The 15,168-nt window shown below is 44.3% G+C and overlaps 2 protein-coding genes across 5 annotated transcripts in view; one reads left to right on the top strand and one right to left on the bottom strand.

Moving 5' to 3' along the window:
* COQ10A (coenzyme Q10A) lies at positions 1-8,504 on the top strand. Of its 4 annotated transcripts, none has more exons than XM_080811210.1 (5): positions 1-939; positions 1,507-1,653; positions 2,445-2,637; positions 2,863-2,964; positions 3,269-4,852. In XM_080811210.1, exons 1-5 carry the CDS (start codon positions 806-808, stop codon positions 3,434-3,436), a joined length of 744 nt encoding a protein of 247 aa, XP_080667336.1. In that variant the 5' UTR covers positions 1-805; the 3' UTR covers positions 3,437-4,852. The 4 variants fall into 4 exon arrangements, with proteins under 4 accessions (XP_080667336.1, XP_080667337.1, XP_080667339.1 ...); XM_080811211.1 differs by lacking the exon at positions 3,269-4,852 and adding an exon at positions 7,540-8,504 and having other exon boundaries at positions 568-939; XM_080811213.1 differs by having other exon boundaries at positions 930-1,026.
* Positions 4,815-15,168, bottom strand: part of CS (citrate synthase) — a 26,109-nt gene continuing 15,755 nt past the window's right edge. Inside the window, exons 7-11 of the mRNA XM_080811209.1 lie at positions 7,907-8,106; positions 7,328-7,457; positions 7,110-7,211; positions 6,698-6,907; positions 4,815-6,379 (exon numbers count right to left, since the gene is read on the bottom strand). Of these exons, the coding sequence (XP_080667335.1) occupies positions 6,209-6,379; positions 6,698-6,907; positions 7,110-7,211; positions 7,328-7,457; positions 7,907-8,106 (813 nt within the window). The 3' untranslated portion in view covers positions 4,815-6,208. The remainder of the gene's footprint in view (positions 6,380-6,697; positions 6,908-7,109; positions 7,212-7,327; positions 7,458-7,906; positions 8,107-15,168) is intronic.

Consider the following 15,168-nt stretch of genomic DNA (forward strand, 5'->3'; position numbering starts at 1 on the left):
GAGCATTGTTTTCCCTACTTGTATCAGGATGGAAAGCAGTACAGTGATATTTCTTTGCCTGGGTTCCCGCCCTGAGGTCGCACCCTTCAGGTGCACACTTCCAGACAAAGAGGGGTTTCGCCCCTAAAATTAAGTCTGGTTCTTCCGCCCCCTTCTTTCTATCAATATCAAGAGAGGAAATTATGCAAAACCTTAGCCCAGAGTTCGGAAGATTAATTTCCTTTCACAAAGATATACAGCATAGTACCAAGCACTATAGAGGCTACAAAGATTAACAGAAATTCTACTCATGAACGAGGAAGAATATAATAATGGTTCTAAAAGAGACGTTCAGAAGATCAACAGATGTCTGACGATGACGCGCCCACGAAGTCGCCTCTGTGCTTATGTATCCATTCCGTGACCACAGACTCGCCAAGTAGTTTGCCAGGCGACTCCGTTCCTCCTGGCCATCTCTGCAGCCTCTCATACACTCACTCCTGCGCCCTTTCTCGCTAGAGGTGTGAAACTACATCTCCCGAAAGGCCGCGTTGTCCCCTTCCTTCCTCCCTCTCCCGGTTCCGAGCCATAGCAACGGCGTGACGTGGGGGTACTGGGAGCTGTGGGAGCAGCGGTCGCGGCTTCAGTTCTAGGCTACCCCGCCGCCCGGGCGGGAGCAGGGCGAGAGGAGCTGCAGCCCCGAGGCGCTCCTGTTCTCGGGGACCCTGAGCCCGCCCGGCGGCGGCTTCCTGCCGCTTTTCCACCAGAGTGAGGAGGGCGCAGCGGGGGTCAGAGCCCAGAGGGCAAGGGAGCGTCGGTCCCGCGCATGGCCTCGGCGGGCGCGCGGCGGCTCCCAGCCGGGACGCGCGCGGCGGCTCAGCGTTGCTGCGGCTTCACGCTCCGCCCGGGCACGCGCCCGGCTCCGCCCCCGGGCCCTCCGCGACCGCCGCGACCAATGAGGTGAGAGGGAGGTGCGAGCGTCTGCGCGGCTGGCAAGGGGGTCGCCCAGGGGCCCGAAGTTCCACGGCGGAGGCTTGCAACTTTGGGGTGCGGGCGCGGCGTGGGGCGGCAGTGGTCTTACCTATGGGTCTCACGTAGAGCTTTGGGGAATGCTTTTGCAAGTGATTCGTAAGGGGAAGTACCCGGGATGGGTGCCCAATCACTACGTGCCCCTCGCGGGCGCCCTGACAACGCCCGGCTTGGCAAGGCCCCAGAGACTGGGATACTTTCTGAGTCCTAGCTTTTAACAGTATCGTAGCCCACACTGCAAGGCAACTACGCTTCGCATGCACCCCACTTTTCCCCATCTCCTCCCCCGGCACTGTCCTCAACCGCCCTCGACCTTTCGCACTCGTGACTGCCTGGCAAGGGAGCCTGTCGGGCTGCAGCAGGTGCTGGGGAAAACGCTTGTGTTTGTTCGTATGACCTTCCTCTGGGATGCACCCCCACCCCCTTTCCCCTTCCCCTGGGAATGGTTGAAGAATACAAAGAATCTTGACGTCCTCTCTCCTTTCCTTTTGTCCGTAGATTTCTGATGTCTTGCAGCCTTTTCTTGCCCCGGGCTGCCCAGGTCTTGGGGGCCGAGGTTGGCTTACCTCCCACGCGCTCCTTCATGGGCTTTGCTGCCCCCTTCACCAACAAGCGAAAAGCTTACTCTGAGCGTAGGATCATGGGGTGAGCATCCTCCCCTGTCCAGCATTCTTCCATATTCCCTTCCTCCCCAAACAAATGACTAAATCCAAGCTAGAATGTAAGGGTAGCAATAGTGGGCAAGATTCATCCCTGGCCATCTCTCTCTTAAGCTATTATTACTGATACTTTATCCTTCTCTGCCAGCCTTCCAATCTTAATTTCCCTCTTCTTGGTTGCCCTGCATATGCATTAAGTGAAACGGGATTAGATTTGGACAATATAAGACAACAGGGTATTATTTCTCTGCCGACCTTTTAAATGTGTTTATGGGCAAGATATAATACTAATACTTACTGAGCACTTGCTACTGCTAGTAGTTAGGCTACTCAAATGTTTTAGGTAGGTTTTCTCATTTGATTCTCTCAAAAACCTATGAATCAGGTACTATTATTAACTCTGATTTAGGGATGAGAAAACAGAGGCACAGGTAATTTACTTAGGACTACATTTTTGGAAAGTTGTAGAGCTAGGATCTGAGTTCTTGTGTGATCACCAGTAAAATTGATAGCCTCTGTTCCCCCTAAATGGTCCCTGTTAGGATCAAAATAGATAGTAAATACAAAAGCATTCTGTGAACTGCAAAACATCTTAACATCATGGAAATTTCCATGCTTGTTTTTGGGAAGTCATTCATCCAGCCTTCTTTGGGATCTCTAGTTCTTGAAGGTGAATGGTTAGTGGGCAAAGACATGGGTGGGGGGAGGGCAATCAGGGCAAGGAGGAACCTGACCCAGCTGGCAGTCCCTTGGCCTCTCTCTGATTCCTTCCATTAGGTACTCAATGCAGGAGATGTTTGAAGTGGTGTCCAATGTCCAGGAGTATCGTGAGTTTGTGCCCTGGTGTAAGAAGTCCTTGGTGGTATCTAGCCGTAAAGGTCACCTGAAGGCCCAGTTAGAGGTTGGCTTTCCACCTATTGTGGAACGTTATACCTCTGCTGTTTCCATGGTCAAACCTCACATGGTCAAGGTGAGGCTCTGGGAGGGATTAATTAGCAAAGTTTTTGTGTTCTCTAGCGTTTTTACATGTAAGGGCTATTTTGGCCTTCTTTGTAATGATTGTATCTCCATGTGTCAAATACTCTCCTAAAAAAAACATTAGAAGGGGAAGAAAACATTTCTTTCTTATACCCTCCTCTACCTACTATAGGTTTTATCCCATTGTAATATTATTTACCTGACTGCCCTCTTCTAGGCTGTTTGCACTGATGCCAAGCTCTTCAACCACTTAGAGACCATTTGGCGATTCAGCCCTGGTATTCCTGCCTACCCCCGAACTTGCACTGTGGACTTTTCGGTGAGTCGAGAGGCTGTGTAGCATAGAGCTACAACTGGGTTGTGAGAGTTGGGCAGAGGTACTATGAAAGTTATTAAGTATAGCTAGCACTTAGCGTTTCCCAAGTCAATGACACTTTCTACAGGTCTGAGATTACATCAGACTTGTACTCTGTGCTCAGTCCTAAGTAAGGGCTTTTGAAGGGATCTAAGGAACTGGAGGGGGAGGGAAGGAAAACACACTGAATAGTAAGTATCCTTGTGTTTGGCCAGGAACTATCCAACATGGTCCTGAGTAGTTTCTGTCTGTCTCTTACCTATTCCAGATTTCCTTTGAATTTCGTTCTCTGCTGCACTCTCAGCTGGCTACCATGTTTTTTGATGAGGTTGTCAAGCAGAATGTCGCTGCCTTTGAGCGTCGGGCAGCTACCAAGTTTGGTCCAGAAACAGCCATCCCCCGTGAACTGATGTTCCATGAGGTGCACCAGACTTGAGGCAGGATTGTTCCCTGGCCTCTCCTCTACTTTCCCTCCCAACCAATTCTCTTATTTATTTCATTTGGCTCCTGCTCCAATCTAAGGGAAGAGTCTGTGTTCATACTGATGTTCTCCCTCTCACTTCCCCAGAAATTGGGTTATAAGCTGGCTGGAAATGCTGGGGCAGAAAGGCAGGAGGTTATGGAAAGGAGACATGCCTAGGAAATGGTCAGGCTCATCTTGAGAGCCCCATATGCCTGATGTCTGCAGCCTTCCTACAATGAATTATAATCAGGACAGTTGGTTGTCTCTGGACCCTGTCAAGGTGTCTTAGTATCTGACCAGGGGAAGATAGCAACTTTCTAGGGAATGAATAAACTGAGCTTTTTCCTCTGACAGAGGTATCGAGTGGTCAATAACTGTTGCCTGCCTGAGATGCCTCAGGAAATGCCTGAGATCTGGCCCCAGCTTGAAATCCATGACCTCACTTTAAGAATATTTCCATGCTGCCTGGTTAGTGGAGAGTGAGGGGGTTTCTTAACATCAGTGCCCAGGGGCAAGGAGAAAAAAAGCACTGAAGAGAATTGTACTCTTGGATTGTATCTTTTTCTTCTACTTGGCTGAGTTTTTATAAAATTTCAATAAATCAAATGTGACAGTATGAATTTAGCTTTTTTATACTGTCTTGGGGGAATGATGTGGATATACCAGAGTAGAAGAAAGTCATGGGTTCCTTCCTCAGGGGAATAAAGGTGCAAGAAGGCCTCTTGGACATAGTGTCCCTGCTAACTATAGTAGCACATTCTACAAGCCAGGACCTAGTACCCACTCCCTTGGCTATTTATAGACTTTTTCAGAAGGTCAGTTGTAGCAGGAGTCTCAGGACAGGATAATCTGGCATCAGATCTACCATACAGCTGATGGTCTTAGCACCACCTCTTACTTTGAGGACTTCCTTAAGAGACTACAAAGAGGAGGCATTCCACACAGTACCAGAGCCCTCTAGTGGCTCAGATCCAGAGCTAGCAGTCCTCTTCTGTGTGCCCTTGGTATGGTTTTGTTCTTTTCACCCAGTGGGCTGCACCAGTTTCCTTGGATTAGTCACATATGCAGTTGTGAGGTCTCAGCTACGGTCCTCGAGTGTTCTATCTTACAACAAAATTAGGAAGGATGGGGGGCTAAAGGTCAAGGACTTTTAACCCTGAGGAAAAACAGAACTCTTCTTTGGAAATTTCACAGGGACCCTGTCTTATTAGGGTAAATGAATGTCAAATCCACGTAAAGATAAAGGAATGTATAGGATAACTTAGAACCCACTTAGTCTAGAATCTTGCTAGCCAGATTCCTTACTTTATAACAGAGATTCTTACAGACCTTATTTAATAGCAGGCTCAAGCATTGTTAATAAAAACATTTATTTTGCATTTTATACAGAACAACCTGAAGTCTGGATCATGACTTGACAGTTACCCAGGGGTATACAGACAATGTGTCCATCTCAGCGTGGTTCTAGGGATTAGGGATCCACACAAACACAGGCAGGAGTTGCAAGAGAGGAAGGGGGCACAGTAGGAGTGTATTTCAATCCTTTCTTAAAGAAAAGGCAGTAGAGCATTCTGAGTCACTGAAAACCTGTGCAAATGGGGCTTCTAAAAAACAAACACTGTACTGTGAGCTCTTGGGGAAGGGGCTGGATAAGGAACTTGATAAATAAAGGGCTATTTCCTGGTAGCAGGGAAAGAGAAGGGAAGCCTATTATTAATGTTCTCAGCCCCAGGACCTGATACTCAAAGGAAACCACATCCAATCTTAAATTTCCCTGCTCAGAAAGAAGTACCCATATCCCTGGAACCAGACTATGAAGATACCATGCTAGTCATTCCCAAGTCCTTATTCAATGGCCCACAGCATATTAAAATAAAGGGGGAAAAAAGTCAGAAGATAGTGGCTTGTGTTCCGCGGAAGTGAAAACTCAGTTCATGTTAAGCACTGATAAAGCCAAATGACTGGGAAGGACCACAGCTCAGACAGTGGCATATACAACCTGCTGAAAGAGGTCTCTGTGAGGACCAAGAAGGGGAGGTCCGGAGCACCTTCAGCTTGAGGTGCAGCAGGTACAGAAAATCTACAAGGAGGGTCGTATTAAAGTAGTGGGGAAAGAACACTCCAGATCTTAATTTTCATGGGATAATTAAAAAAATCAAATACTGGGTGCCCGTCACAATGAATGCCATGGCCTTTATGGTCACCTGGTAGCATAAAAAAAGTGCCAAAGATGTTCGACTAACCACAGGTCTTGCTAGGAAGTGTCTGTGTGCATGGGATAGAGCAATGGGTTTGATAGAGCTGACAATCCAACATGATTCCTATGGAAACAGAAGAGGCCAGAGTCCTGATTTGCTGGCCTCCGGAGGGCTGGAGAGAGTAGAACCAAAAGCTCTAAAGTGGTTGCAGAGAATCTGCAGCTTCGACCCAGGCAAAGGAGAGCCAGATTCTCACTCTAGAGTTGGTGGGGGGGGGGCCCAAACCTAACCCATACCACATGCACTAGTCCTGGTCACCCTACAGTTGATGGGCAACTCACCAGGCAGGAGAAAGGAACTGGCTGGGGAAGAAGGGGTTACTTTTTATCTTTTAAAGTCTTAATTTATATTTTAACCTCAAACTTATTATCAGTGCCTCAGATACAATTTAATCTTAAGTCTTAAAAAGCCCCCTGAAACAAAACAAAACTATACTTTTTTTTTTAAAGCTCCCTCACTTTCTGATAGTTTCCCCCAGTCTTCAGTTTTACCCTGACTTAGAGTCCACAAACTTCATCAGACCATCCGTGCTCATGGACTTGGGCCTCTCTAGTGGGAAGCCTAGGGCTCGGCTCCAGATGAGTTGTGCCAGTACACCCAGTGCCCGTGACACCCCAAACAGGACTGTGTAGTAATTCATCTCTGTCATGCCATAGTACTGTAAGATAAGAGAGAGAAAAGTTTTGTTAAAGGCCCCGAGGTAATGGCATGCACAAGTCCCAGGTGATAGAAACCTTAACCAACTCAGCCTTCAACAGAAATGACACTAGGTAAAGTACAGTAACTAGGATTCTGAAAAGAGAACAGCCCTTTCCTCTTGCCTGCACCTGCCCTCCCCCATACGCAACTTTATCGAAAGAATAAGGAAGAAGGCATGAATCTTTGCTCTGACTAGTCCTTGCTCTGATTTTCTGCATGGCAGAGAACATTAACATTTGGCACAAATTAAAGGGAATGCAGGGAAGGGAAGACTCACCTGGAGAAGCACTCCACTGTGAGCATCTACATTGGGCCAAGGATTCTTGGCCTTGCCCTGCTCTAACAGGACATTGGGCACAATCTTGTACAGCTGAGCAACCAGCTTAAACATGGAGTCATGAGGCAGGTGTTTCAAAGCAAACTCTCGCTGACAGGTATATCGTGGATCAGTCTTCCTTAGTACCGCATGGCCATAGCCTGGGACAACCTGCAAAGAGCAAGGGTAAAAAGCCAGTTGTATTCTCAAGTAGAAGTTCTTGTCTTTTCTAAATTCTTCAGGATAGACAAATATGGGGCCAGGGGGAAGTCTTCTCTAACTTAGGGGACCTCTTTCATTCTATTCTTTGTTCTTCCAAATTGTACAATTTGGGTCTTAGCTTCTTTCCTAGCTACTAAGCATCTCTGCTTACCCGTCCTGAGTTCAGTGTGTTCCATATGTAGTCTCGTAACTTCTCATCTGACACATCTTTGCCAACTTCTTTCTGTAGTTGTGTCAACCAAACAAGTACTTCCTGTGGGTAAGGTTTAGGGAATAAGATAGTATCAATACATATGCCAGGAGAGAATGCCAAGATCAGAAGCACGGGAGTAAGAAAAACAGGGAGCAGGAAAAGAAGAGGAGTCTTACCTGATTTGCCAAACCATGCAGGGGCCCTGCTAGCCCGTTCATGGCTGCTGCAAAGGACAGGTAGGGGTCTGAAAGGGCACTGCCCACCAGGTGGCTAGTATGGGCACTTACATTGCCTCCCTCATGGTCACTGTGGGAGAAGTAAGAAAGGAGAAAAGTTCTGGTAAGAGAAGTCCCAACCTCATTACCAGCCTTTGTTCACTAATCCACAGGGCTGGAGAGGTCACTGGTTGATGATGCCTGTATGCCAAGCTCCCACACTCTCACTCCAGCTTTAACAGCAATGGCCAGAAGAGGGAGCTCCTGGAAAGCTGAAAGATCACCTACTGTGGCAACCAGCACCTTTCCCAAGCTTCTTAGAAGCATTACTTTGTTCTTATCGTGGTTATGGTAATTTCCCCACACCTCTGGACTTCCTTTACTAGACTCCTTTTTTGCCTTGTGTGATCCCTTACGCCATGTTTCCATCTCCTTGTTGCCTGCCACCTGTTCCCAGAAGATGAGAATGTTAAGGAACTTTTCTTGAAATTTTCTACCAACCCAGGCATCTGGTAGCTGTGGTTGCTGGGTCTAGCTTACCTGTGGATGGTGAGGTACAAGCGCATGAGCTCAGTGAACTGAGCATCGGTATAGCCTAACATGTTGGTGAAATTGTGGGACCAGTCCAGCTTAGAGTCAATGGCCCCAATACTGCTGCCCTCCCGGTAAAGATTCCGGTAGATCTTTGCTGCAACACAAGGTAGCTTTGCGATCAGATCCATACAATCTTCATAAATCAACTGAGGAGAGGAGGAAAATGAAGAAAAAAAGAAAAGAATTTATCAACAAAAAAGAATTAGGCAAGGTTGCTCTTTGTCCCCCATGGATTGGTTGATGGTGTTATGCTCAGCGATTATATATGGAGGCTAACAACAATAACTATTTAACCAAATAATTTTATGATCCAGGCTCTGCACTAGGGGATTCACACACAGGATCTCATGTATGTCTTATGTATATTAAAACATTATTTCTGGGGACACCTGGGTGGCTCAGTTGTTAACCATCTACCTTCGGCTCAGGTCATGATCCCAGGGTCCTGGGATCAAGCCCCACATCAGGCTCCCTGCTCCGTTAAGAAGCCTGCTTCTCCCTCTCCCCCTGCTTGTGTTCTCTCTATCTGTCAAATAAATATATTAAATAAATAAATAAACAAACCACATTATTTCTGGGGTGCCTGGGTGGTTCAGTCACTTAAGTGTCTGCCTTAGACTCAGGTCATGATCCATGAGTCCTGCAATTAAGCCCCACATTGGGCTCCCTGCTCAGCGGAGAGCCTGCTTCTCCTTCTCCCTCTGCTGCTCCCCCTGCTTAAGCTACCCCCCAAATAAATAAATCTTAAAATACCCAAATCTTAAAATAATAATACCCAAATCTAAAAAAAATACCCAAACAAATAAAATCTTAAAAAAAAATTTCCAATTTTTACCACATAGTGACCTCTATTTTAAAGGTGAGGGAACTAAAGCTCAGAGCATTCAGTTAAATGCCAAAGTCAGATTTTTAAAAAAGATTTATTTATTTATTGGTGGGGAGGGGCAAAGGGAGAGGGAGAGAGAATCTCAAGCAGACTCCCCACTGAGCACAGAATCCCATGCAGGGGTCGATCTCATGACCCTGAGATCAGGACACCTGAGCCAAAATCAGAGTTGGATACTTTTTTTTTTTTTAATGATTTTATTTATTTATTTGACAGAGAGAGAACACAAGTAGGCAGAGAGGCAGGCAGAGACAGAGAGGGAAGCAGGCTCCCCGCTGAGCAGAGAGCCCGATGCGGGACTCGATCCCAGGACCCTGAGATCATGACCTGAGCCGAAGGCAGCGGCTTAACCCACTGAGCCACCCAGGTGCCCCTCAGAGTCAGATACTTAACTGACTAAGCCACCAAGGCGCCCCAAAGTCAGATTTTGAAGCCTTTTACGTGTAATCATGATCTTTCCCAGTACATGACTCAATGAATGACCTAAGACACTAGGTTTTAACAATTAATTCTATGTTCCACCTTACAAAAAAAATTCACCATATATGCCAAGGGTCAAACAGTGGCATTCAATTGTTAGTTAATAACAAAGGCTTCCATTTTTTAAGCACTTACTATATAATAGGTGCTGTGGTATGTTATTTGCATTTTTTTTCTTTTCTCACAATAGTCCTATAAGGTAATACATCCCTCATTTTATAAATGAAGAAATTGGGGCTTGGCCAGGTCAAGTAACTTGCCCAAAGTTACCCACTCAGCTAATAAGCATCATGTAGCTTAAACAATTAACTCATGGACATTTTTGTTTCATTACACCCTTACTTTCCCCTCCCAAATTACTGTGAGTAAATTCCAGACATTATATATTCCAACACATAAATATTTAAGCATATTATCTCTAAAAGATAAAGGCTATTGATAAATAAAAATCACAAAACCCTTATCCCACAGTAAAAAAATTAAATCCTCAATATCATTAAATACCTACTCAGTATTTAAATTTCCCTGATTATAAAGCCCTTCACCTTATTTATTTGATTCAGGACTGAAAACAGCCCACACTGCAATCATCTCATGCTTCTCTGAAGTCTCTCTTTTTCTTTAAAGATTTTATTTATTTATTTGACAGATCACAAGTAGGTAGAGAGGCAGGCAGAGAGAGAGAGAGGAGGAAGCAGGCTCCCCGCTGAGCAGAGAGCCTGATGCTGGGCTCAATCCCAGGACCCTGGGATCATGACCTGAGCCGAAGGCAGAGGCTTTAACCCACTGAGCCACCCAGGTGCCCCTCTAAAGTCTTTTTTTTTTTTTTTAAAGGTTTTATTTATTTATTTGACAGACAGAGATCACAAGTAGGCAGAGAGGCAGGGAGAGAGAGAGAGAGAGAGAGAGAGAGAGAGGAGGAAGCAGGCTCCCAGCCAAGCAGAGAGCCTGACGCGGGACTCGATCCCAGGACCCTGGGATCATGACCCGAGCTGAAGGCAGAGGCCTTAACCCACTGAGCCACCCAGGTGCCCTCTAAAGTCTCTTTTAATCAATGTTAAGCTCCCTCTTGTGCTCTTTCTCTCCTTTTTTTTTTTTTTTTTAAAGATTTTATTCATTTGACAGAGACACAGTGAGAGAGGGAACACAAGCAAGGGGAGTGGGAGAGGAGAAGCAGGGTTTCTGCCGAGCAGGGAGCCCGATGCAGGGCCCAAACCCAGGACCCTGGGATCATGACCCGAGCTGAAGGCAGACGTCCAATGACTGAGCCACCCACGTGCCCCTCTCTCCCTTTTTTAACTTTGCAATTTATTTGTGGAAAATTGGATCACTCATTCTGGAGAACTTCCCAGTTTAGATTTTGCTGGTTATATACCTGTGATAGCATTTAACGTGTTCCTCTGTCTACTGTATTTTCTACAAACTGAGAGTTAGATCTAAAGGGTTGAGTAGATTCAGTTTCAAGTTTTTTTAGGAAGACTACCCGAATGAGCAGCTGGTGATATATGGAAGTACTGAACCACTATATTGTAAGCTGAAACTAATACTACACTGTATGTTAACTGAAATTTAAACTTAAAAAAAGACTACCTGATAAATAGCATTGTGTTCATTTATTAAGAGAAACATAGAAAAAGAAAAAAGAGAAACATAGTTGGTAGAGCATAAGACTCTTAATCTTGGGGTTATAAGTTCGAGCCCCACACTGGTTGTAAAGATTACTTAAAAATTAAATCTTTTGGGGTGCCTGAGTGGCTCAGTGGGTTAAGCCTCTGCCTTCAGCTCAGGTCATGATCTCAGGGTCCTGGGATTGAGCCCCGCATAGGGCTCTCTGCTCAGCAGAGAGCCTGCTTTCCCTTCCACCTCGCCTGCCCCTCTGCCTACTTGTGATCTCTCTCTCTGTCAAATAAATAAAAATAAAATCTTTATAATTAATAAAATCTTTTTTTAAAAATTTTATTTAGTTACTTGACACAGAGAGAGAGAGCAAAAGCTGGCAGAGTAGCAGGTAGAGGAAGAGGGAGAAGCAGGCTCCCTCCTGAGCAAGGAGCCTGACATGGGGCTCGATCCCAGGACCCTGGGATCATGACCTGAGCCAAAGGCAGTTGCTTAACCAAATGAGCCACCAGGCGCCCCAAATAAAATCTTTTTTAAAAAGATAGAAACATATAATCTAGCCACCCGTGATATTAATAGCTTACTCAACTCTTATGTCTCAATTTTATCTTCTCAAAGGGATTTTAAGTTCCTTAGGGACAAGACAGGATTTTGGCATTTTCTTTTTTAAAATAACTTTAAAAAGTATCAAATAGTGAATTTTGTCAGTGCCGCTGGATTCAATAAGTTAAAGAGCTACTTGAAGCAAGAAATACTCAGCCTAACACTTGCAAGTTCTCAGGAGATTACTTATATGACAATCATACTATTAACTATACCTCCTTTATATCCCCCAAGGAAGTAGGTTACTTCCAGAAGCCTGCATCAAGTATATGCAGTTCTAAGAGACCTGGATTGATTAGCACAATGCCAAGAACAGGATCCTGGGCTAGACAAATTGTTATCTATGGTATATATACTAACTTGCAAAACTATTTGGAAAGTATGAATGGCCACATCAAAAAGAAAATACATAAAGGAGATTGTGTGTCAATTTCCACTACTGAGAATGAAGTTTATAAACCAACATGTATCAGACCAGGTATGACAATGTGGGATCCTTACTGTGGTCAATGCTGTATAGTCAAGAAGAGATCAACACAAAACAAAACAAAAAAAATGACAGAAAACTCCTGCTATTTATTTTTTAATAAGGTAACACTGAGGTGCTATTAGCTATTTGTACCAACACATTCTTCATCAAGCCTTGGAATTAAAAAGACAATTAAGACATGCCAACATCACAACTATCTGGAATAAAGGTTACAAAGCTGACTATATGCTTCCCTTCCTCTCTCTCTGCCTGCCTCTCTGCCTACTTGTGCTCTCTGTCAAATAAATAAAATCTTAAAAAAAAAAAGGGGGGGGCGCCTGGGTGGCTCAGTGGGTTAAAGCCTCTGCTTTCGGCTCAGGTCATGATCCCAGGGTCCTGGGATCGAGCCCCACATCGGGCTCTCTGCTCAGCGGGGAGCCTGCTTCCCTTCCTCTCTCTCTGCCTGCCTCTCTGCCTACTTGTGCTCTCTGTCTGTCAAATAAATAAAATCTTTAAAAAAAAACAAAAAAACCCACAAAGCTGACTATAATCATCAATGTGAGCCAGCATCTCCATGGCTACCAAAATCCTGGCCAGGTAGTTAACTTTCAATCATTTTTAAGGAGACAAAGAAAAAGAAGCAAGCTAGTATTAATGGTGAAGAGCCCCCAGAGTGAGGGAAACTCAAGTTTGAATCTGGTCTCTATCACTTTTAGCTGCATGACCTTGGGCTACTTAACTTCTCTAATCCTGAGTTTTCCCATTCAGTAAATTGAGAATAACAAATAACATCTACCTCATAGGGTTGTTCTGAGGATTAAATCAGATAATGATTAAAAAGAATTTAAGCATAATATCAGGCATGTATTCAAAAGTTTTCAGGTGTTTGGATGATGATTTTATTATAAATACTTCAAAACCTATGTATACCATTCATAGGCTTTATAAAGGTGGCATTATCAGGAAAACCTGATCTGCCAGCTACTTAGCAAATTTTACTGAATTCAGCATCTTTTTAAAAAGATTTTATTTATTTATATGACAGATAGAAACACAGTGAGAGAGGGAACATAAGCAGGGGGAATGGGAGAGGGAGAAGCAGGCTTTCCACTGAGCAGGGAGCCCAATGCAGGGCTTAATCCCAGGACTCTGGGATCATGACCTGAGCCAAAGGCAGACGCTTAACAACTAAGTCACCCAGGTGTCCCTGTATTCAATATCTTAAGGTTACTTCATAATTAAACATCTGATTGCATCATAGGAATCTGCTGGTCATGAGTGAATTGAGGTCATTCAGCAAGAGACCTAACTTTTTCAACTCAATAGATTATACTATTAATCTCTGTCATGGAAGAAATGTTACATGCTGAAAATCATCCTCTTAAGGGATACATTAAAAAGAAAAAAAAAAGAAAACCAGTGTGAACTGACTGATGGCTCTAGTAAAAACTCAGGTCATACATAAACTCCTTGACATAAATTTTTATTTTTTTAATTTTTATTTATTTATTAGATTTTATTTATTTATTTGACTGATCACAAGTAGGCAGAGAGGCAGGCAGAGAGGGGGAAACAGGCTCCCTGCTGAGCAGAGAGCCCGATGCGGAGCTCGATCCCAGGACCCTGAGATCATGACCTGAGCCAAAGGCAGAGGCTTAACCTACTGAGCCACCCAGGCGCCCCTCGACATAAATTTTCAAACAGAAATAACCAGCCTAATGATGTCATGCATTTCTACTTAAGTAACCTATGGTTAAATTAATCAAGGCAGAGAATTGAGAAGAAATAGTGTGTCTGACCACCGAGAGAGATACAACATGTAATAGCAAAAGAGCATGAAGCTCTACTGAACTAAAGCAGTTACCAGTGCTAGTGTTTGTGCATTGTAAACTCATCAGACACATACCCTACGGCTGACAAATACATCAGTACTGCTTATAAATACTCTCCAAAAGATCGGCAAAGTCCTGGAATATAACACATTCACCTCACGACAACCACACTCACATGACATCTCATGAAGAGATAATGGCAAAACAAGCAATGATATATGTTGAAACAAGATTCATTTTAACAATTCAGTAAAGAACAGTATAAAGCAATGAAGCATGTTTGGATGCCTAGGAAATATCTTACAGGCATCTATTGTAAAGTATGAAGAAGCTGTTTTCTCCCCGTCTCATGACAGTCAAGACAACACTGTAAGCAGTTAACAGCCACATCTGCTGGTAAATTTCTAAAAGACAAGTTTTACAATAGGAGAACTGCTCATCTCAATTTAACCTTTTCTGTTATGGTGACCCATACAAATAACAAGCTTGAACAGCATTTTAAAAAGAAAATGGAGGGACGCCTGGGTGGCTCAGTTGGTTAAGCAGCTGCCTTCGGCTCAGGTCATGATCCCAGCGTCCTGGGATCGAGTCCCACATCGGGCTCCTTGCTCGGCAGGGAGCCTGCTTCTCCCTCTGCCTGCCACTCTGTCTGCTTGTGCTCACTCTCACTCCTCTCTCTCTCTCCGACAAATAAATAAATAAATAAATAAATCTTTAAAAAAAAAAAAAAGGAAAGCAATATATTCAGATTCTACAAACTTCTGAGCCTGCTGATGTATGGCTTTAAATACATTTTAAGCTCTTGTGAAAGTGTGTATTTTCCATCATTCCTATACCTTCCTTCTCAATGCCAACCAGACTAATTTCAAACCCACTCTCCCTCTTTCCCCCAACAACAAACACAATTCTTTATACACAGTTGGCACTGAGTAAATATTGACCAATCAAATGAGGGAGGATTTGCCAAAACCCCAAGAGGATTGCATCAGACCAGTGGGCGATGCATGCTCTTCTGTGCCAGGCATCAAGTGAACTCTTTGGGGGCTTTCTCCTGGTCAAATCATCTAACGTACCTGCTCTGCAAAAAGGAACTGATCTGTTCTGTATTATCTGTCTCCAAACAAGAAAAGAAAATGAGATGTCTTGCTGTAAACCTAGCTGGATAACTTGTCCTTTACCCAGTGTTTGTGGGTACCATGTGGAGTACTGGAAAGAGGATGGAAGGAATTATGTACTATGCATTGGGACAAGGCACAACAGTCTTCACATACTCAGACCAGTTCGAACTATTAAAATCACATTTCATTTTCAGAAAATAAAG

The sequence above is a fragment of the Martes martes genome (assembly GCF_963455335.1).
Source record: "Martes martes genome assembly, chromosome: 8".
Taxonomy (NCBI): Eukaryota; Metazoa; Chordata; class Mammalia; order Carnivora; family Mustelidae; genus Martes; species Martes martes.